The 23,715-nt window shown below is 50.0% G+C and overlaps 1 protein-coding gene across 1 annotated transcript in view; it reads left to right on the top strand.

Moving 5' to 3' along the window:
• The window catches only part of MYH13 (myosin heavy chain 13), a 46,126-nt gene extending 30,099 nt beyond the window's left edge, over positions 1-16,027 (top strand). The window contains exons 25-38 of the mRNA XM_062175119.1: positions 682-1,071; positions 2,140-2,266; positions 2,346-2,464; positions 4,030-4,226; positions 4,622-4,805; positions 5,881-6,046; positions 7,315-7,439; positions 8,177-8,485; positions 8,564-8,767; positions 10,697-10,822; positions 11,086-11,256; positions 13,636-13,740; positions 13,841-13,936; positions 15,803-16,027. Of these exons, the coding sequence (XP_062031103.1) occupies positions 682-1,071; positions 2,140-2,266; positions 2,346-2,464; positions 4,030-4,226; positions 4,622-4,805; positions 5,881-6,046; positions 7,315-7,439; positions 8,177-8,485; positions 8,564-8,767; positions 10,697-10,822; positions 11,086-11,256; positions 13,636-13,740; positions 13,841-13,936; positions 15,803-16,027 (2,544 nt within the window). The remainder of the gene's footprint in view (positions 1-681; positions 1,072-2,139; positions 2,267-2,345; positions 2,465-4,029; positions 4,227-4,621; positions 4,806-5,880; positions 6,047-7,314; positions 7,440-8,176; positions 8,486-8,563; positions 8,768-10,696; positions 10,823-11,085; positions 11,257-13,635; positions 13,741-13,840; positions 13,937-15,802) is intronic.
• Positions 16,028-23,715: the final 7,688 nt, after the last annotated feature.

The raw sequence follows: 23,715 nt of genomic DNA, 5'->3' as shown, positions 1-23,715 counted from the left end.
ACAAAGACACCTAGAGAGCACTCATTGCACTGTTACTCCTCAAATGCCCACAACAGCTGGGACTGGGCCAGGCAGAGGCCCAGGAGCTGGGAACACAACCCTGGTCTCCCACGTGGGTGCCAAGTGGTTGAGCCATCCCCAGGATCTCTCAGGGTATTCCTTAGCCAGAAGCTGGAATCAGAAGGAGAGCCAGAACTCAAGCCCAAGCATGCCCAATACGGGATGCAGGCATCCCAAGCAGCATCAACTGTTGTGCCAAACACCCACCCTTAAACTGACCTTTTAATTCCATTTTCCACAAACTTTTTGAAGTACCCTCATAACAATGCCAAAAACAGTTATTCTTGTTTCTATCTTTCCTGTAAATTTCGTCACCCTGAGAATATGGCTCTGCAAGTTGCTCCTCTGATTTAGCACTGTGTTTTGTAGAGCTATCCATGGTAGACATAGACCTGAATCCAACTGCTTCATGAACCACCAGAGCCTGTCTCCATCGCGCTCACATGATCCTTCCCCTATTAATGGACAGCTAGGTTGCTTCCAAGTTTGTTTTACTAACGTGATGTTGTAATACGTTCTTCACTTGGTGCTGCCTGCTTTCAATTCCCCACCCCCCAGCCCTTTCAAAATAGTCAGCTCACCTCTAGCCCCATCCACGGTCCTGATGCAATGACCCCTCAGGCCCGCACAGAAGAGCTGGAGGAAGAAATTGAAGCAGAACACACTCTCAGAGCCAAGATCGAGAAGCAGCGCTCGGACCTGGCCAGGGAGCTGGAGGAGATCAGCGAGCGGCTGGAAGAAGCCAGCGGGGCCACGTCAGCCCAGATCGAGATGAACAAGAAGTGCGAGGCCGAGTTCCAGAAACTGCGCAGGGACCTGGAGGAGGCCACGCTGCAGCATGAAGCCACGGCGGCCACGCTGCGGAAGAAGCACGCAGACAGCGTGGCTGAGCTCGGGGAGCAGATTGACAACCTGCAGAGGGTCAAGCAGAAGCTGGAGAAGGAGAAGAGCGAGCTGAAGATGGAGATCGACGACCTGGCCAGCAACATCGAGACCGTCTCCAAGTCCAAGGTACGCAAGCAGCCCTTCTGCTCTTGGCTAATGTGAGGCAGCTGAGACTCCATGCCCCCGGGGGCAAATGTCTGTGATGCCCCCAAACCCACTGCACAGTCTCAACTGGAGCCCTCTTCCCCACTTCTGCCTGCTCCCAAGTCTCAGGTGCATTCAAATCCTAATGTAAGCAAATACCTTAGACTGGGGAATTCCTAAGCAACAGAAGTTTACTGTTCACAGTTCTGAAGGCTGGCAAGTTCCAGACAGAGATGCCAACAGAGTCCAGCTCTGGTGAGGGCTTGCTCGCTGCTTCAGAGAGGGAGGCTACATCCTCACATGGCAGAAGGGATGGACAAGTCCCTCTGCCCTCTCTTATAGGGCATTCCCCCCATCCAGGAGCACCCCACCTCCATGAGCGAATCACTCCCCAAAAGGCCCCACCTCCCAGCACCACTGCCCTGGAGATCAAGTGTGCCATTTGTGACACTGGGAGCACACAAACATTCAGACCACAGTTCCATTCAAGCTGATACCGCATAAGGTTGCACCATCCTTCCCAAGTTTCTTACTGGAACTTCCAGGCCGTCAGGCATTAGAGGGTGTGAGGGAACAGGCATTTGGCCTAGTTCACGAAATGCTCACAAAACCATATCACATTGCCTGGGTTGGGTTCCTGGCTTTGCTCCTGACTGCAACTTCTAACCACGCATGTGGGAAACCTGGACTGAGTTCTTGGATCTCAGCTCTGGCCCAGCCCAGCCCTGGCCATTGTGGGTATTTAGGGAATGAACCAACCAGCATATCAGAGCTCTCTGTCTGTCTTTCTCTGTCTGTCTCTCCTTGCCTCTCAAAAACTTGGCAACCAAAAGCTGATGCTCCAGGCTATTGGTGATTAAGCAGTAATCACAAATAAAAATAAAGCATATAATTTCATATCTTAAATTATTGTTTTTAAGCCAATCTTTATATACTTTGTATTTTTCATTTTATCCAACAAGAAGCTAAAGTATCAAACTATCCAATTCAATGCTGGACACCAGGAACCCATTTTTGCCATTCATGTGGACTTTTTTTTTTTTTTTAAAGAGTAATGTGGAAAGAATGTGCCGGTCTGTGGAAGACCAGTTTAATGAAATCAAAGCCAAGGATGACCAGCAGACCCAGTTAATCCATGACCTGAACATGCAGAAGGCAAGACTACAGACTCAGAATGGTGAGACCAGCAAGGTTCTGGGGTCCCAAGGGCCAGAGGGGAAGGTGGCCAGCCATGCTGATGTGCTTCTCTTTGGTAGGGGAGCTGAGCCACCAAGTGGAAGAGAAGGAATCTCTGATTTCACAGTTAACCAAAGGCAAGCAGGCTCTCAGCCAGCAGCTGGAGGAGGTGAAGAGGCAGCTGGAAGAAGAAACCAAGGTGAGGATGCCACTTCATAGAATAGCAGAGTCAGTGGGACCCGAGGAGCCAGATCATATGACCGCCTCACCCATGAAGCTTGTTGGAAGCCCAATGTCACCAGGAAGCCTTTTGCTTTTCCTCTCTGCCTAGGAGCAAGGCAGGGACCTGCTCTTAAAGGTTAAAGGATCTTGGCATTGGATCTCCTTCCTCGGGACCAGAAAACTCTGCCAAGATGCTCCATGCTCCAGCTCCTCTGGCTCCCAGAGGAGCTGCCATCTCCATCCCATCACAGTACTCGCTAGACTATCTCTGCCCAGAAATTCATCCTGGCCACTCAGAAGCCTCTCCTCTTCCTTCTCCATCAGCCTTTGTCACCTGCTGTAGCGCTCACTTTCCAGCTCTCCAAAAACGATTGCATGCTGAGTGCACCCTTGGAACATCCACACACATAGGAACACCATGAAGTTCTTGATTTCACTCTCCGGTTATTTGTGTTTGTAATACTTATCTCCCCACTAATCTGTGAACTCCTGGAGGGCAAAAAATAATTTTTCTCCACTCAGCACACAGTAGGAACCATCAGCAGGATGGCGCACACAGTGGGTGCCTACTACATGCTGCTGATGCATATTCAAGCATCAGAGTAGGAATCGAGGAGTTTGTGAAGCTACATACATTGAATGCTGAGGCGGCTGCGCACCGGCTGAGACGTACAGGGGCACTTTTTGGAATTTCACCGAGCTCCATCTTTCTCTTCTGAATGAGGAGAGAGAAGGTCCACTGTGGGAACAGGGCTGTCCTTTGGCCAGGACACAGCAGCTGATAGGTTTTCCTTCCTGGGCAAAGTTCTATTATTTATTTGCCTTATTCAAAGGACATCAATATATGAATTGCTACACGGAGTCAACAGAACTCTTTCTTTGATGGTGTGACCACTATAGCCGTAGCTGAACTGTTCCCCTCTCCTGATGGGAATGAGTGAGTGACAGAGGTCTCTGGCTGTGTCCTCCTCTGCTTGAGAAGAGGCTGAGCTATCGCTACAGCACAGCCCTCACTGACAGTCCCTGGTGTGGGGACACAGCTGATTCCCAACACCAAAACCTACTTTTAGATTGTTCATGGTCACAGCATCACATAACATGACATCAAATAGTGAGAAAATTATTCCCTTTTTAACTCTGTTTCAATCCTTCTGATTATATGCAGAGAAAGGCTTCAATTTATATAATAGCTCTCCAGTATTTGTTTATATACCTTATTAAGGAATAGAGAGCGGGCCTCAGGCATGGAGCCACAGCAGGCAACGGCTCCTTAGGTAGATGGTGATGATGTCACTTTATTTCCATTTCATTTACTATGGTTACTTTCTGTTTACAGCAAACATTAATGATTTTCCATTTACTGGAGTATAATAGTTTTTTTTAAAAATACATATATTGAAATAAAATTAAGAAGTCAACTAAAAGTAGGTGATATGCTGATACGATTGGTGAAGGAGGCATGAGGATGATTCAGGTTGGCAGAAACCCTAACTTGGAACAGGATCAGATGATTTCACAATTTATCACCATTGTAATCCCCAGGCCAAGAATGCGCTGGCCCACGCCCTGCAGTCCTCCCGCCATGACTGTGACCTACTGCGGGAGCAATACGAGGAGGAGCAGGAAGCCAAGGCCGAGCTGCAGAGGGCGCTGTCCAAGGCCAACAGTGAGGTTGCCCAGTGGAGGACCAAATACGAGACGGACGCCATCCAGCGCACGGAGGAGCTGGAGGAGGCCAAGTATGGGCTCCAAGGTTTACAGCAGGGCAGGTAGCCCTAGCACACAAGCCACAGGACAGAGACGTCTTCCACTCTTGACTGTCCCTTCCCTCCTAGGACCTCTGTGGCTTCTTAAGCATTCAGTAGTGTCCTCTGCCTTCTCAGGGTATCCCTGTCCTGCCCCTGAGAAACTGCCATTCCACCTGACCCCCAGGTTGGCTCCACAGGGACCTGCTTTGCCACCAAGCACAGTGGGATTCTTTAGGAGAGAGATGGATCCTCTCCACTCATCACATTCTAGACCTTGGTTTTATCAAAGCCCAGTCCCTTCTAGACTGCACATTTCTCTCCCAATCTCTTTGCTTACCTTCCGAAATATCCCACATTCCAAGAAAAGGAAAATATGGTTCTCTTAGGAAAAAACTGGCCCAGAGGCTCCAGGAGGCAGAGGAAAACACGGAGACTGCCAACTCCAAGTGCGCTTCCTTGGAGAAAACCAAGCAGAGGCTTCAGGGAGAGGTGGACGACCTGATGCTGGATTTGGAGCGAGCCAACACAGCCTGTGGCGCCCTGGACAAGAAGCAGAGGAACTTCGACAAGGTGCTTGCCCAACTGCTTAAGGGTAGCAGTGCTCAGAGCCACAGCCTTTCACACCTGGACACGCAAGGGACATACGTTCAAGGAGGCCCCCAGCCACAGCATCGATGTCCAGTTCAGGGATTTTGGAGTGTTTCTACTTTTTTGACAATCTCTCGCAACATGATTTTATTTTTAGTTAACACTAACTAGAATTATATTGAGATTTCTATACAGATTGAGAATCCCTAATCTGAACATCTGAAATCAGTCCAAAGAGTCCAAAGCACAAAACTTTTGGAACATCAGCACATCGGCACTAGTGGGAAGTTTCATGCTTGACCTCATGCAATAGCTCACAGTGTAAATACAGGTGCACTCAAAATACTGTGTCAAAGAACCTTCAGGCTACATGTATAAGGTATACATGAGGTATAAATGAATTTAGTGTTTAGACTTGGAACCCATACCCAAGATATTTCATTAGGTATATGAAAATATTCCAAAACAACAAAAAATCTGAAAGCCAAAACACTTTTGGTCTCAAGAATTTCAGATAAGGGACACTCCACTTGTATTTCTAAGAGTCCAGCACAGTGGGCCAGCGTTGTGATGCAGTGGGTTAAGCCACAGCTTGCGACACTGGCATCCCTTGTTGAGTGCCAGTTTGAGATCTGGCTGCTCTGTTTATGATCCAGTTTCCTGATAATGCATCTGGGAAGGCAACAGAGGATGGCCCAAGTGCTTGGGTCCCTGCCACCCACATGGGAAGTTCCTGGCCCCTGGCTTTGGCTTGCCCAGACTTGGCTGTTAAGTCTATCTCTCTCTTTTACTCTCTCTCTCTCCAACCACCCCCTTGCCAACCACCCCCTTGCCTTTCAAATACATAAACAAATCTTTTTCAAAAACAAAACAAAACAGAGTCTGGCAGATCCCCTGCATGGATAGCAAAGCTTAGAGCCCTGATCAAGAATGGGGCCCGCCCTCTCCTCTCTCTCCAGACTCTGAGGACAGAAGGGAGAATCTTGGCTTTGGGGGGCCCTCTCCCACCCTCCCCAGCCCCAGCCTGCTTCTCACACATCCCTTTATCATCTGCTAGGTCCTGGCAGAGTGGAAGCAAAAGCTGGATGAGAGTCAGGCTGAGTTGGAAGCTGCTCAGAAAGAGTCCAGGGCCCTGAGTACTGAGATCTTCAAGATGAGGAATGCCTACGAGGAGGTGGTGGAGCAGCTGGAGACGCTGCGTCGGGAGAACAAAAATCTGCAAGGTGAGCTCGCTCTGTACCCAGGGGTGCGTAGTTTCCCCTTCACCTCTGCCAGCCCCTCCCCATCTAACCACAGCCATCTCCAAACACCTTTTCTTTTGTTCTTTTTATTTTTTTTTTAAAGATTCATTTATTGACTTGAAAGGCAGAGTTAACAGAGAAAGAGAGCGAGAGATGAGACAGAGAGATCTTCCATCTTCTGGTTCACTCCCCAAATGACCACAGTGGCAAGGCCCAAGCCAGGAGCTTCTTTCAGGTCTCCCACGTAGGTGCAGGGGCCCCAGCACTTGGGCCACCTCCCACTGCTTTCCAGGCCATCAGCAAGGAGCTGGATTGGGAGTGAAGCAGCCAGGACTGAACCAGCGCCCATACAGGATGCGGGTATCACAGGTGGCAGCGTAACCTGCCACACCACAGTGCCAGCCCCCAGATGCCTTTTCTTTTCCATGGCCCTACAAAATCCTCACCCACCATTCCTCATATTTCCTCAGTTTTCCCGAAGGCCCAAACCCATTTTTTTTAAGAATTTATTCAAGAGCAGTTCTCACGTACTGGTTCACTCCCCCAAATGCCCGTGATGACCAAGGCTGGGCTGGGCCAGAGTTGGGAGCCAGGAACTCAACCCAGGTCTCCCACATGAGTGGCAGGAGCCCAATCACTTGAGCCTTCCCTGCTGCCTCCCAGGGTCTACACTGGCTGGAAGCTGGAGCCAGGAGGCAGAGCTGGGAATCCAACACAAAGAGTGTAATATGGCTTTGCAGGCATCTTAACCACTGGGCTGAATTCCCGTTTTCCCATGCCGTCTTAATGTAAGTCATAGCAGCAGCCACGTCTCAACTTTGATAACTGAAGACACGATGGGTTGCCAGGCTCACTGCTCTGTTAGAGAACAGGAGGTTCTCTGAGTGGCTTTGTATCCTTGTGCATGTCACCAGATCCTTTAGGACACCGGTCTCTGGACCTACAAAACTGTCAGACTGGACTGGACATTTCTAAAGCCTCTTCTCCTCTGTGTATTGTCCTCACAGTGTTTTCCCCCTGGTCCTCTGTGACTGTTTGGTCCACTCAACGAAGCTGTAAGATTTTGAAGTCTTCTTTGCTTGTCACTCAGCACATCTGGGTCTCGCCCACACCTCCTGTGAACAGCTTCCCGGTGTTCGCTCCTATAGAAATGTCACGAATGATTTGCCAACCTCCCGATTGCCTGACAAATGCCTAAGCTGTCAACCAGAGCCTGCAGAAACAACCTAACTCAAGCCTGTCCTTTGCAGAAGAGATTGCCGACCTAACCGAGCAGATGGCAGAAACTGGCAAGAACCTTCAGGAAGTGGAAAAGACCAAGAAGCAGGTGGAGCAAGAAAAATCAGATCTGCAGGCTGCCTTGGAGGAGGCGGAGGCAAGTGGCTGGGAGGAGACATCCGGGAGCTCGGGAGGGCAGGAAACTGAAAGAGGCAGCCCTTGACCACCCTGTGGCCCTTCCAGGAGGCACTGAGTGTCCACTGGGAAGACCACCCAGCCAGCCCTGGTGGCTGAAACCGTTACTATCTTGGTGTGCTCAGCACCTCAGCCTGCTTCGAAAGTAACTAAATGTGTTTTCCCACTGGGAAGCAAAACAAAACAAAACAAAACAAAAAACAAAAAAAACAATCACCTACAGGTCCTGAGAGCTGGCCCACTGGCCCAGACCCCTCAGAGATCCTTCTATCAGAGTCTCACATGGTCATCTTGGGCTCTCAGGGCTCCTGTACGGGCAGGCAGGGACTCCAAAAGTTTTTGCACCAAAACAAACATGTCTTTGAATTCCACGTTCCACGGACTTCTTGAAGTAGCCTCGTAGAATCAAAGTAGATCCAGGGTCTCCCTCTGTCATCAACAGTTGTGGTCAGTGCAGGACGCTTGGTTGAGAGGGAAGTCTGAACTAATGAAGGACAGCTGGAGGCCAACTGCCCTGTCGTTGTAGATGGTGGGTTAACTCCCGATCCCAACAGATAACAACAACCTTTTTACTAATTCGAAAAGAGGTTCTGTGTCTCCCAAGACCCAAGATCACTTCTTAGAGACCCGGTTTATCACAACAGGTATGCTATGGTGTGATGTAACAGCCTTCCCAATCACCTGCTTCCCTATTATCAGGGTTCCCTGGAACACGAGGAGAGCAAGATCCTCCGCGTGCAGTTAGAGCTGAACCAGGTGAAATCCGAGCTGGACCGCAAGCTCACGGAAAAGGACGAAGAGATGGAGCAGCTGAAACGCAACAGCCAGCGGGCAGCCGAGGCCATGCAGAGCGTGCTGGACGCGGAAATCCGGAGCCGCAATGACGCCCTGCGGCTCAAGAAGAAGATGGAGGGGGATCTCAACGAGATGGAGATCCAGCTGGGCCACACCAGCCGCCAGGTGGCCGAGACGCAGAAACACCTGCGCACCGTCCAGGGCCAGCTCAAGGTGAGCGCTGCCCGCTCCCAGCAGCCCCGAGCCTGAGCCCGAGCCTCACTCTGGCCTCACTCGGGGTTCCCCTGCCAGGATTCCCAGCTGCACCTGGACGACGCCCTGAGGAGCAATGAGGACCTCAAGGAGCAGCTGGCCATGGTGGAGCGCAGGAACGGCCTCCTGCAGGAGGAACTGGAGGAGATGAAGGTGGCCCTGGAGCAGACGGAGCGGACCCGCAGGCTGTCAGAGCAGGAGCTGCTGGACGCCAGCGACCGCGTGCAGCTCCTGCACTCGCAGGTGCGCCTCCCCACCCCGCTCCGGGGCCCTGCGGTGGAGGGAAGCACGCTGTTCCTCCCAGATACTGCGCAGAACCAAGTTTCCCTAAGCTTGCTCCTGGGAATAACCGACTCCTGACAGACGTCTGAGCTTTCTTCAATCCGAAGAAAAAGGCCCCATGTTTGTTGTGGGGAAGTCAGAAAGGCTTGTTGCATAGAGCACCCCGGGAAGGCTCCCCTTGTCTGAAAAGCTGGGGAGCAGAAGTGTAGCAGGTTTCAGTTTTTTCAGATTTTAGAATTTATGTAATGAAATATCTTGGCAATGGGACCCAACTCTAAACACAAAATCCAGGTATGTCTCACATACACCCTACACAAGTGGCCTAAAGGCCATTTTAAACAGTCTCTTTAATGCCTCTGGGTTTTGACTGCAATCTTCACATGAGGTCAAGGGTAGGATTTTCCACTTGAGCCGCCATGTGGGTGCTCAGAAAGTGTCAGATTTGAGGGTGTTTTAGATTTTAGATGTTTGGATTAGGATTGGATTTGGATGTTTGGATCAATCTGTATCATATAAACTAAAATCTTACAATGTTAGGATTTTCTTTCAAAATAACTTATTTTAATGGAAGTTTTTAAAAAGTCCCTTTTTGCAAAAATAGAAAAGGCAAATAAAATGCCCAAGACAAAAAAAATCAACTGTAGCATTGACATTTTGGGTTGTGAATTGCAGGAATATCATTCTATTTTGTAAAAATGGGATCAGTGTTTTACATTTTCATTGGCCAGTGTTCATGAACACACTTGTACTCCAACCTCTTTGAATAGTCTTCTATGATACAGTTTATAAGGACTGAAATTCAGGCTGTTATAATTGTGTATTGAGGCATTTTACTTAATCAGTCCTCCATGCCTGGTTAGTTTAGACTCCCCCCAGCCTGCAAAAAAATGTTTTAATGTTAGAGAAGCTATTGTGATAAGCTTCCTCTTAACTTTCTACATAATCTGTGATGACTACTGCATTAATATTTCTACAAGTAAATAAATTCCTAGTTATAAAATCTCAGTGTCAAAGCAGCAAATACATTTAAGATATATTATAAATTATCTTTAGCAAGACTGTCCCAAGGTTCATTCCAATTGGGAAAACATGTGAGAGCTCTTTTCTATAAACACAAGGTATTTTTTAAAGCCTCACCAGTTTTATTCTTTGAACACACCTCATTGGGACTTTTAAATTTTTTATATGAGGTAGAACATTTAATCATTTTGTTGGCCATTTGTATTTCTTCTGATGAGTTTTACCTATTCTTTTGGACCTTTTTTTTTATTATAAACTGTTGTATTATTTCTACACAGACACTTCAAAAAGTTTGAGGAAAATGGAATTAAAAGATGAATTTATTTTGGTGCAAGAACTTTTGAAATCCATGCATACCAGGAATCTTCAAAGAATTCGTGGAAATTGTGTATTCTGAAAATACTTCATGGCTTTCAAAACTTGTTTTTGCATCAAAATAAGTTTTTAATTCCATTTTTCCATGAATCTTTTGAAATACCCTAGAATGTTAAGAAAGTGAATATTTTTCTCTGTAACCAACATTGTAAATATTTCTAGTTTGTCCTCAGCCTTACAATTCAACTTATATTTTGACTTGTAGAGTTATTTTTCATTTTACATAGGTATTTCTATCAGGCATTTCTTTAATTGAATAATCTATCCATCCTCAAATATTTGAAATTCTACCCTTATCATTCACGAGGTTCTTTGATGTACAGCTCTTGGGTCTGGTTCAGGACTTCCTGTTTGCTGAAGAATGCCACAGTACCTAACATGTCACCCACGTGGACTGTAAGAACCAAAACATGATCGTGATTCGGTTCCTTCCCCCTTCCCGTTATTCAAAGTGCCCTGACTGACTACAGCCCTGACATTTAATTGTTCCCATAGAACACCAGCCTGATAAACACCAAGAGAAAACTGGAGGCAGACTTGGCTCAGTGCCAGGCCGAGGTGGAGAACTCTCTCCAGGAGTCCAGGAATGCAGAGGAGAAAGCCAAGAAGGCCATCACGGATGTAAGCGCTCTTCTTGCTTTTTAGAGATGCTGTGTGGAGATTATCCATGAGGGCTTCTGAGCCAAGGCACTGCAGGAAGCTCTGGTGTCCTTATGGCTGTCATGGGAGGGGGTTAGTCACTCTGAAGCAAGGAGGGAAGCGATGATGGGCCCAGGTCAGGGAGGGCAGCTCAACTTGCCCAGGACCCTCCTTAACCACATCCTACCTCAGCTCCTGGTGGGGATGGATGGGCGGCCCAGTGACACGTCTGTGACCTTAACCAGGCGGCCATGATGGCGGAGGAGCTGAAGAAGGAGCAGGACACCAGCGCCCACCTGGAGCGCATGAAGAAGAACCTGGAGCAGACGGTCAAGGACCTGCAGCACCGCCTGGACGAGGCCGAGCAGCTGGCGCTCAAGGGCGGCAAGAAGCAGATCCAGAAGCTGGAGAACCGGGTATGTGGTCAGAGAGGCCTCCCACGGGGCAGCGCCGTTCAGTTCAGCAGCCTCCGCAGAACCATGGTCTAAAAACGTGAACTGGGGCAGGGCTGTCGATTGAGTAGACTGCAAATTTCACTCAGAGACTATTTACAAAACCAAATTCCCCAGCTGATTCTCTTCCACCTGCCCTTACATCCCCACACTCCAAGTCCACCGTGATTTGCTGGTGCCCCAGTTACTGTGGTATAAGAATGTGTTTTAATGTTCATCTTCTGTTTTCTATGTGGATTCATGTTTCCACACATAAATGGGAAAAAAAATTGTACAACCATAAAATTACCCGTTTGGGTATAATGTACATTTTAGACTATGCTTAATTTGATAAGGACTGCCCCATCCTACTTAGACTCTGTAGTCTCCTTTTGTCTCCCACTCTTGGGTCTCCATCTCTTCCCAGCTTTCCCAGTCTCTAAATACGGCCTGTGGTTCTTGGCACATTGCTCCCTCTGTCCCCACTGCAAGGTGACAGGTCTTCCTCCAGAGATGTTGAATCTTCCTGCATGCTGAAGTCCTGCGTTTTCTTGAACAGAGAGCGTATTTTGTCGCTTTTTTGTTCAGTTTCTCTGCTGATTGCTCCCTTGGGTTCCTGTAGCCCTTGGCTTTTCCCTTTAGACCTGTGATGGTTCGTTTCAAACATGTTGGAAGCAGGCAGCACCAGCAGTTGATATCTTGGAGAACAGCTGGGTTGTACAGAGGTTACTAGAATACCTCTGCTGTCCTGGAGGGAGAGGAAATGAAAGAGCGGGAGGGAGGGAAGGAGGATGAGGAAGAGAGGAAAAAAGAAGGAAATAACTCTTCCCAGCAGGACAGCTCCCAGGCTCCCTGGGGTGGCAGCACGAGGCCACCCTCTCTTTAATTGTGAAAGGGTTTTGTTTGTTTGTGACACAAAACAAGGCCAAAGAGGCCACCCTCTCTTTAATTGTGAAAGGGTTTTGTTTGTTTGTGACACAAAACAAGGCCAAAGACGTATGAACAATAACAGCAAACACCAAGGAAGTTAGACTTCCTCCCAAAATTCTTTCAATGGTGATTTTCAGTCATTTCCACTCCTATTCCATCAAAGTGAGTTTCAGCCTGCCTGTCCTCAGAGACCCCTCCCATGGGGGAGGGGTTAGGGCCACTAGAAGGGAAATTTTGCATACTGGGTGGGCAGGGAGCCTTCAGGCCCCCCTCGCCCTGACATGAACCCCCCCCCCAAATGCCTGGTTTTCGAGATCCCACAAGCCTTACAGAGTACTCCCAGGAAAACAAGGGGAGACTCTGATGGAAGAGTTCCCTGGGCCCATGAGGTGGGGCATGGGGGTCTTTTTGGAATGGTATGTGTAGTAAACCTCTTCTACTAGAAGCTCTCGAGGCTATCTATTGCATCTCCAAGCCCAGAGTCACCCCCTCTGTGGTCGCTGGGATTCTGGTGACATGGGACACAGGGCTGGCCCCTACACACCTCCCCCACCTCCCATCCCCACCTGGATCTCTCTGGATTGCGGAGCTGAGGCCACAGTCAGTGACCTGCACACTCAGGGATTGGAGTCTCCCCTGAAGACTCTGGGAAATGCAGATGCAACTCTGAACTTTCACACCACCTGTATAGCACTTGCTCCTCCTCAAAATACTTCCAGGTACTTTCCCTAATTGTGTCCCATGTTTGTAGTAGGACAATTTCTGTGCAAGGAATTAAATGCCATCCTAAACATACACAAGGACTTCAGAAAGTTCATGGAAAATGCATATTATTAAAAGCTATGTATGGATTTCAATTTTTTTTTTTTGCACCAAAATGAACAAAAGTTGAATCCCACTTTTCCATGAACTGTTTGATTTGCCTTGGCATAGAAAGTCTTGCTCAGGGATGGCTACCGACTTACTTCAGATCTGTCAGCTGGACCCGGACTACTCTGTCTGCTCCTGGTCCGGGTCCTCTGCGCACCTCCTGCTGCCTGACTTTATCAGGAACTGGGCCACCGTGTGCACTTGTGCAAGGTTCACCTGCAGGGACAAGCTGGGGCTCAAGTCCTGCCGACACCACCCTTGACAGCCCGCACAGCTGGAGGAAGGCTCGTCTTCCACAAGCCTGACCAAGCAGTTAAGCTCTGTGTGCCTGACCCTGCTTCTGCCCGAAGAGGATGCCTTGTTCTAGCACAAGGCTTCTGCTGCATGGGCTAGCAGTGGCCCTGCAGATAAAATGTGGCTCCTACACCCTAGGCTGAGACACTTTTGCAGACTATAATTCAAGGAAACCGATCTTGAGTTCAATCTACAATGCCCGGCACACGAGTCCACGGGAGAAGCCCCAGGGATCTGCCCTGACTTCTGTGTCTTCTTGTCCCCAAGCAGGTACGGGAGCTGGAAACCGAGCTGGACGCGGAGCAGAAGAGGGGAGCCGAGGCTCTGAAGGGGGCCCACAAGTACGAACGCAAAGTCAAGGAAATGACGTACCAGGTAGAGGTCTCGCCAACAAACCGCAGCAAGTGTGGCGTGGGAAAGCCCCAGCGGAGGAAGCTGGGGTGGCGGACCCCTGCCACCGACGCTCTCTTTGCAGGCTGAGGAGGACCGCAAGAATTTCCTCAGGCTCCAGGACCTGGTGGACAAGCTGCAGGCCAAGGTCAAGTCCTACAAGAGGCAGGCTGAGGAGGCGGTGAGTATGGGGCATGCCCAGAGTGCTCACAGCTACCTGGGTTAGGGAGCGTCTGGAGTCTAGGGCCTCAGTTGGCATTTGCAAACCATGAACATGGGCTGGTCCTTCCCCTGTTCCCTACTTCTACTACCTTTGTGCCCCACCTGGCCCAGATACCTCCATCCTCTTCATTCTACCCTGACTCTCCCTACTCACCCCAGAGTATCTCACTCAGCCCATCCTGCACTTACCTTGCCGCTCCCTCACCATCCCTGCCCACCCAACCAGCTCTCCCTGCCCTTGCGCCCTGCTCTGGGACATCCCATCCCAATTAGCATCACCCTCCTCACCCCACTCTCCCTGGTCCCCACTACATGCCTCTACTCCCACCACCCCATTCCCTCCTGTTGATCTGCCCCTTGATCCAATGGGTGAAATGGACAGGGAGGAAATTGAATGGTCTGGAACCCGTGTTCCCTGACAGAAACTCAGGAACAGCAGGAAGTCAAGGCAGTGGAAAGGAGGCTCTCTCTTTTGCAGAGAAGAGATGTTTGATGCCGTGATTAAGATACTGCCTGAGACACCAGCACCCTATTGGAAGCACCTGGGTTCAAATTCTGGTGTCAATCTGGGTTCTGAATTTCTGCTAGTGTGCACCCTGGGAAGCAGCAGATGTTGGCTTAGGCGCTTGGGCCCCTGCCACCAACATAGGAGACCCAGATGGAGTTCCTGGCTCCTGGCTTAGGCCTGGTCCAGCCCTGGATGCTGCAGGCACTTGGGAAGTGAACCAGCAGATGAGAGCTCTTTATCTCTCAAATCAAGTAGATAAATAAAAATTTTTTTAAAAAGACAAATCACCTGGGAAACTCTAGGTTACACAGAGTTGAACTGCATGCTTTGTTTCAATGATCTCTCAGTTTCTGTAGGTATTGTGTTAAGAGGCATTCTAGAGGCTGGTGCCGTGGCTCACTAGGCTAATCCTCCACCTGCGGCACCTGCACCCTGGGTTCTAGTGCCGGTCGGGGCGCCGGTTCTGTCCCGGTTGCTCCTCTCCCAGTCCAGCTCTCTGCTGTGGCCTGAGAAGGCAGTGGAGGATGGCCCAAGTGCTTGGGCCCTGCACCTGAATGGGAGACCAGGAGGAAGCACCCGGCTTCTGGCTTCAGATCAGCGCAGCGCGCCGGCCATAGCGGCCATTTGGGGGTGAACCAACAGAAGGAAGACCTTTCTCTCTGTCTCTCTCTCTCTCACTGTCTAACTTTGCCTGTCAAAAAAAAAAAAAAAAAAGAGGCATTCTAGAACATAGCATTTCCCACACGCAATGGACTGGGCACCTTCTCACTGTATGCAAAGCCTCTCGCAGAACTATTTTTCTAAGGAATAAAATTCGGGGACCCTCCCTGCCCATGACAAGGGACTGAGCATGTGACTCCTTGGTGGCCCTCTCTCCTCCGTGCCTAGGAGCCTGGTCAGCTCTCAAGAGGCCGACTTAGCCAGGACCCCTTGACTTGTACAATGGCCTAACCTTGGACAGGTGGTACTGGGCAGAGGCATAGGACAAGGGGCCTCGGGCCATTGGTCTCTGACATATTTAGAGACCTTGGGAGAACTCTGGAGCTCTTGGGTGCCCTTCAAAGAGCTCTGAGGGACAGAGAGCATAGATGAGGGGTGCAGGGGAGCATGAAGAGGGGGTGTTCCCAAGAGGGGCAGCTGCCCTTGCAGGGTGATCCCAGGCAGCATTCAAGGCCACGTTCTCACACTCAGAACTCAGCCCACCTCCACTCTGCTGCCAGGGAATCCTGGGCCCGCCCTCTCCTGGCCCCGCCCACCTTCCCAGTTTCTCCGAGTCACGCCAAGGGGCCCGCAGCCTCACCCCCCCCTTCCATTCAGGAGGAGCAGGCCAACACGCAGCTGTCCAGGTGCCGCAGAGTGCAGCACGAGCTGGAGGAGGCCGAGGAGAGGGCCGACATTGCCGAGTCCCAGGTCAACAAGCTCAGGGCCAAGAGCCGAGACGTGGGGGGCCAGGTAAGCGCGGCTCCCTGGGAGGAAGACCCGGGGTGGCCCCGACACTGTGCAGGGAGAGCTTGGAGGTTCCGAGCTGAGCAAGAGCCCTGAGGCTGCGGGCTCTCGGAGAAGGAGCACAGAGGCACAGACCTGTGACCTCTGCCTCTCCTGTGGCTGCAGGTGGTGTTCAGGAAACCCCTGCTTTTCAGGGACTTGGTCCTGTCCCCAGCACCTGGCCTTTGGCTTGTGTGGACACGGCACAAAGGGACACAATGCCATCCTTAACGTTTTTCGGAAGTTCCAGACCCTGGGCTGCTGCACTTGAAGGTAACGCCCAGCCCCCCATCGTGGCACTCATTTCCTGTGTACGATTTTTTTCTCTCACAGAAGATGGAAGAATGAGGCCCTCCTGAGCTCATTGCCATGGGACACCTGCAGGAGAGAAGAGGGAACTGTGTGAGAAATAAATTCTCCTAAATGCTTCGAGTCCTGGCTCCGCTGTATTTATTGTCGCGGTCCATTTCTCTTCGTGGGGTTGATTTTTAGATTCTTGCCTGTTCTACTGTAAACACAAGACAGCATAAGAAATGGGAAAGTGGAGCCTCCTTGCCCCATAGAAAGGTGAAAATCCAAGAGAGAGAAATCACTGGGTAAACCTTGGTTACCCCATACCCGTGAGGATAGCCATTACCCAAAAGACAAATGGTAAGATTCGGTGACGACATGGCGAAAAGGAAGCTGTTGTTCACTCTTGGTAGGAATGCAAATGGACACCATCATTAAGGAAGCCAGTGTGAACAGACTTGGGAAATTCAAAGCAGAACGGCCCCGTAATCCAGCAATCCCACTTCTAAGCATATATCCAAAGGAAATGAAATCACATGTTGAAAAGAGAGCCTCACTCTTAGGTTCATTGCAGACTACTCACAATAGCCAAGTTGGAGAATCAACACACACACATTGACAAATCTCACCCCGTCTCACTTATACACGCTTGTGGAATTCAACACAGTCATAGAAGCAGAGGACAGGCCGGTGGTTGCCAGGGGCTGGAAGTTGGGGAAAGCACTGATCTTAGAACACAAACTTCCAATGACACAAGATGAGTGAGTGGTGAAGGCCTAAGGCATGGTGTGGGGCCACAGTTAGTTCGTATCATGTGTACTGATATGAGAACTGCAAGTTATACACTTTGTATGTGTACAGTTGCTGCTTGTTGATTATACCTCACTGAAGCTGAGAAGACGTAGATGCTTAGACATAGGGAGGGAGGGGAGGAAGCGGGGAGGGAGAGTGGAATGGAGGGAGGAAGATAGGGAACTAGGTAGGTAAAGGCCCTTTCAGATAACTTCCAGCACACTTTCTTCCTAGGAACTCATAATTCTTGAAAATTCCATTTCCTATTTTCTCCCTAAATTCGCATACGAAACATCGAGGCCTGGGTAAATCAAGCATTCTGACTATAGTTGACCCTGGAAGTCTTAGACTCTAGGCCAGTGCCTTTGCCTCCCATCCCTTTTAGGGGCTGTGCCACACAATTCTCTCAGGCACCCATCACTCCCATGACATCTGAGCAGGTAGTTGACACTGTCAAATTCATCTACTCCTGGGAAAACAGATGCTTTGGAAAAGACCAGATGGGGCCCAGCTATCCCACCCTGCTCCTCCTTCCAGCTGGGGTAACTCCTCTCCCTCTGCATGGATCTTCCTCATGGTACCCAGGACCAAGAGGAGAAGGAGCACTGGGACCAGGGAGCCATTAACTTTAAAAGTCCAGGCTGAGTGCAGGCCCAAGTACTATCCTCATTCCCTCCCCACCAAAGAGGAAGCTGCTGCTAGGTTCAGGTCGCCCCTGGATCCTGAGCCCACGGATCCTGACTATGTCGATTTGCTCACCCTGAAGGCACACACGAGATGGAATAAGGACTGTTATGGATAGATTAGGAGCAGGCCCAGGATTCTGGCAAAGTTGGGTAGAATCTTGGTGCTGTCACCTCCCAGCTGTGAATGCTGGGGACGGCTAGTCTCCTCTCTGCACCTCAATTTCCTGTTCCATCAGGTGGAGACAGCAATAAAAATCCCAGCTCCACTGAGAGGGATGGCATCTCGATGTGAGTTTCCTTTTGGGTAATCAAAAATTTCCTAAAGTTGTTTTGATAGCTACAAAACTCTGGGAATATATTAAAAGCCATTGAATTTTATGCTTTACATGAATGGACTGTATGGTATGGAACTACATTACAATGAAACTGTTTGAAAAGTATTGGCCCGATGTGTCCCAGGCTCTAAAATAAGCACACACCATTCTCTCCCACATTGGGTCACCCCTTCTCTCTGGCTGTCAGGCCCTCCTCTCCATCTCATCAAATGCCTCTGACACAGTGGACGTGGAAGGTGAGAGTGATGGATAGTAGTGATGGTGGCAGAAAATGGTCCTGAGTCAGATCCTTCTAACATCACCACCATCATCATCCTCCCCACAGTCAGCGTCATGATCACCATCACCACCATCACCACTGAAAGAGTCCATTAACTACGATCTTTACCGAGTGGGCATCTAGCTTAGAGTGAAGACAGCTATACCCCACTTTAGGGTACCTTTTTTTAAAAAAAGTATTTATTTTATTTATTTGAAAGAGTTACAGAGAGAGATAGAGACAGAGAGAGAGGTCTTCTATCCATTGGTTCACTCCCCAGATAGCCAGGAGCTTCTTCCGGGTCTCCCACATGGGTGCAGGGGCCCAAGGACTTGAGCCATCTTCTATTGCTTTCCCAGGCCACAGCAGAGAGCTGGATTGGAAGTGGAGCAGCCGGGACTAGATCCAGCACCCATATGGGATGCCAGTGCTTCAAGCCAGGGCGTTAACCCGCCACGCCACAGCGCTGGCCCCAAGGGTACCTGTTTTCTGTACTGGATCCAGCTCCCGATTCCAGCTTTCTGCTCACCCTGAGAGTCAACAGTAAAGGCTCAGGTAGTTGGGTTCCTGCCACCCACGTTGTAGACCTGGACTGAGTTCCCAGCTCCTGGCTTCAGCCCATCCCAGTCCTAGGCATATGGGACGTGAACCAGTACGTAAGAGCTAGCCCCCTCTCTGCTTCTCAAATAAATAACTTTTAAAAACCTAACAGAAATAAGTGATCTTTTCAATGTCCTCAGTTTTAAAGTCAAGGAGCCAGAGGCCAGGAGAGGGAAGCAGCAGTCCTCCACGGGCCCCAGGTCCCAGGCCCGAGGCCAGCACTCCCGCCTTCCCATCAGCTCGAAATAACATTACTTCAAGCACAGAACAATTGTGCATGATGCTCAGTGCTTCCAGTTCCTTTTTTTTTTTTTTCTCTCTCTTTCCCATTCCAGACTCCAACAAGCCTGTCCGAGCAGGCAGGTATCCAGGCTCTCATTATCAGAAAGTGTGGCTGGCAAGTGACGACTTGCCCAATGTTCTGAGAAGGAGTGGAGACTGCAGCTGTCCCGACTCCCCGTACCCCACCCGGAGCCTTATGTGGGTCCCCCCCACTGCTGGACATCGGTGTGTGCCGCAGTGCTAAGAGCTCTGTGGGTCCCGCCCTGCCACAGTCCCCGTCCTGCCCTACCATTCACTACCTTTGTGACCTTGGGCAAGTTATCGCATGATTTCGATCTCTTTCCTCACAGATGTAGCAATTTACTGGATGGTTTTGAGAAATAAAGAAGGGTAGGCAATAAGAAGCCCCATTGGCCTAGAGCCTAGCACACAGTGCAGTGCGCCTTCTGCTAACCCAGTTACTATGATGGGGAGAGTGGAGAGGTGACCCCCCCACCCCCACCCCACCCCCACTGGGGGCGGTGGGCGGAGTGCAAGATAGGTATGCCCATAACAGTTTGGGGCTTCAGTTGTGTCTCTAAAGGGTTTCCTCCGGTTGGAGGAATTAACACACCACACAATTAGGGGTCATCAAAGACAATTCAGCAATCCCTGATGTCCCGAAAAACCAGATCTGAATTCCATCTTCTCCAACACTCCCCAGTTCAGCTGGGCCTCCCTATGAAGAAACCACCCCCAAGTATATCCCATACCCCAGCTCTTGACACCAGATTTCTGAGACAAAGAACATTCTTATATCGTTCACAGTGCACAACTATGTCTTTTTTATTCAATTATTTGGGTGGTTTTTGTTTGTTTAGTTTTTTAGTTTTATTTGAAAGGCAGAGAGAGGAGACCTTTCATGGACTGGTTCACTTCTCAAATGCCTGCCACAGCCCAAGCCAGGAGCCTGGAACCCAATTCGGTCTCCCACAAGGGTGGCAGGGACCCCAGGTATCAGAGTCATCACCTGCTACCTCCCAGGGTGCACGTGAGCAGCAGAGCCAGGACTCAAGTCCAGGCACTCTGTTACAGGATGCAGGCACCCGAGTGTTGTCTTAAAGGCCTGCCCCAAACTGTCTGACACCTCATCAGAATTCTGATTATTGCATGAAGGAATGAATGGATGTCTTTCAAGCCTAGGCCCAGATATGTCCTGATGAGAACTGAATAACTGGGGTGGGCATTTGGTGCAGAGGCTAAGTCACTCCAGGGACCCCTGCATTCCGTAGCAGGGTGCCTGCTTCAAGTCCCAGCTACTTGGCTTCCAATTCAGATTCCTGCTGATGACACCCAGGGGGGCAGCAGATGATGGCTGAAGTAGCTGGAAGGTATGGATGTGTCCAGACAGGAACCCAAGCTCTCTTGATTTCAACCTCTATACTCCCCAGCTCATGTTATGGAAGACCCCAGGCAAGGGGCCCCTCTGCCTCGCTCGCTATTTTGCAGGCGTCAGAGGGGCCCAGAGGTACCCAGCTGAAGGTACCTGCCCTCACCCGGCAGTGATATCTGGGAGACCTGGATTGAGTTCTGGATTGCCGCTGGCTTAGACCTGGCCCAGCTCTGGCTGTTGTAAGGATTTGAGCAGTGAATCAGAGGATAGAAAAAAATCTCTCTTGGTCTGTCTCACTGCCTTCCAAATAAATGAAACTTTAAAAAGGAAGAAGAATTTATGACCACGAATCTTTTCTTTCCTTTCTTCTCTTTCCTTCCCCTTCCCCTTCCCCACCCTTCCCTTTTCTTTTCTCTTTTCCTTCCTGGAGACTGGAAGAAAAAGAAGGGAGTGCAGATGACTGCTGAGTTCTCCTCCCCATCATCTACAAGTCAAATTGCGGCCTTACACCCTCGCCCTTGGGCTCTTCAGCTGGGTACCTCTGAGCCCCACTGACTCCTGCCAAATAGCGAGAGAGGCTCACAGCCTGAGCTAGCGGGTGTAGAGCTTGGATTCCTGTCTGGGCAAATCTATACCTTCCAGAAGACCTAGGGCAAGCCAGGAAATGTGTCTGAGCTTTATCCTGGGGCTAAGAGTCCTACTACCCACCCACACCCACACCCACATGACGGGGTTGTTCCAGGTTCCCACGTGATTCTGTGCAAAAATCTTCCCTCAGCTAAGCAGCCCTGCCCAAGTTGAAGGTGGATTGTTGCTGCTATTTTACTAACAGCAATAATAATAATACTGCTATTATTATTAAGTAAAATCTAGCCACCAAACCAGGTCTTTGAGCTCTAGGGCCTCAAGACAGCAGTCTACCATGGCCTACAGCCCCCTCAAAACAGAGCTTTGCTGCCACCTCCTGGCTGTGGAAAGACATGCTTTCATTATGCAAATGACCAAGACATTGAACTCATTGTGTTAGATTAGACTTTCCCGGTCAGAGGAGTCCTTGGGGATCACCATCACCCAGTCCAGCTCCCTGGTATTGCAGATGAGAAAATTCAGGTTAGTGGTAGGACCCAGTAACCCACAAAGACTTAGTGTCTGAGCCACACACCCCAGATCTCAGCTCCCACACCAGGGCTCCCCCAAATGAAGGTCCATGGAAGGGGACCCAGCAGAATCTTGAGAGAGAAGGCTAGGGTCAGCTGGGCAGAGACAAAATGGTCCCGAGTGATCACCCTGGCTACGGGATGTGAACCGCGGCCAAGGATCTGCTCCACATTCCTCATTCTCATCATCCCGGGAACCTCTACAAGGCTGGAAGACGCGTGTTGTCCTGGGAGAGAAGCAGCACCCCTACACAAGCAGCCCTGCCCCTCACAAGGGCTGCTGACCACTCCCTGACTGCCTCTGATGAGATGGTGGCCATGGCGGTTCTAAAGCAAGGTTTTCCTAGACCAGGACAAAGGACCCAGTCTCCACTTCCTGGCAAGATATGCTGGGCTAAGGACTGTGCCATCTGAATTTTCCACCTCTTTCTCCCTGCTCTGTGGCCCCCGAGGTTGACATCAATGGCTACTTGCCCTCTGGTGTGTCCAGCCAACGGGGAGCTGGGATAGAAGAGCAGAGGAAGGGGGAACTTAAGAATCAGCATTGATTTCTGTTGTCCCTCTCTGTGGCCATTGGTCCCATGGCCTGTCAGCCACTCCAGCCCGCCAGCTCTCTCTGTCTCCAGGCTCTGGTCATCGGTCTCCTTCGTCCTGTTTGCACTTTCAGGCCTAGCGAAGGTGAAGGGACCCTGCAAGGTCAGACCTGGATTTCTGCTGTGTCTCCGTGGTGTCCACACCTTCGGAAAGAGTTGCTCCTACAGCTGCTCCTCCCACGATGCTAGCGTCAATGTGCTACCTGATCCCAGTGGAACCAGGGCTGACACAGGGCTCCTGTTCAGCAGGGGTCACTGGTTAACAGCTCCTCCTTTGAGACAGGACCTGCTGACAAGATAAGGCCGTGATCTCTTGGCTATTTGTAGATATCTCCAGGTGACAAATCCTGTTCAGCTAGGTAATAATACATTTATTTTTTAAAAGTTGAATACCCAAGCAGGCTTACCTGTTTAAAATCCCATTTCCAACGACCCCCCCCCTTTTTTTTAAATCTATTTCTTTGCATCTGCTCAAAAATTAGGGAGAGAGAGAAAGAGAGCTATCTTCCAGCCACTAGTTCTCTACCCAAATGGTAACAACAGCCAAGACTGGGCCAGGCTAAAGCCAGGAGCCTGAAACTCCATCCAGGTCTCCCATGTGAGTGGCAGGGGCCCAAGCACTTGAGCCAACATGTGTTGCCTCCCAGGATGCTTTAGCTGGAAACGGAATTAGAAGCAGAGTACCCAGGACTTGAACCAGCGTGTTAATGTGACACAGGCATCCCAAGAAGCAGCTTAACCCACTGCCAGAAAGCATGCCCCAGTTTCTTTTTTAAAATGTATTTATTTTCCTTATTTCAGAGACAGAGAGACAAAGGTAGAGATAGACACAGAGACCTCACATTTGCTGGTTCACTTCTTAAATACTCATAATAGCCGGGACTGAGCCAGACCAAAGCCAGGAGTCCGGAGCTCCATCCAGTGCTCCCACATGCATGGCAGATCCACAGCCAGGATCCAGGAGCTTCTTCCGGGTCTCCCACATGGGTGCAGGGGCCCAAGCACTTGGGCCATCTTCTACTGCTTTCCCAGGCCATAGCAGAGAGCTGGATCAGAAGTAGAGCAGCCAGGACTCTAACTGGTGTCCATGTGGGATGCCGGCACTGCAGGCTGGGGCTTTAACCCATTGCACCATAGCACCAGCCCCCAAAATAGCACTTTTTCATTATCTACTATGTTTTACTACTATCTATAGCCTCTCGAGGTGATCTGTGGTGTGAAAGTACTACGTACACAGTTCTCTCTCTTCCCATCCTGCAATCCATGACATCGTATTACTGGCTTGGAAATAGCCATAGTAGGAATATTTATATTACAAAAGTCGGGGAACTCTACAAAGAGTTGGGGTGGGGGTGGGGGTTGTGTTTGTTAAACATTT

This window comes from Lepus europaeus, chromosome 18 (assembly GCF_033115175.1).
Source record: "Lepus europaeus isolate LE1 chromosome 18, mLepTim1.pri, whole genome shotgun sequence".
In the NCBI taxonomy this organism is placed as follows: Eukaryota; Metazoa; Chordata; class Mammalia; order Lagomorpha; family Leporidae; genus Lepus; species Lepus europaeus.
This window is presented reverse-complemented; position numbering and strand designations above follow the sequence as displayed.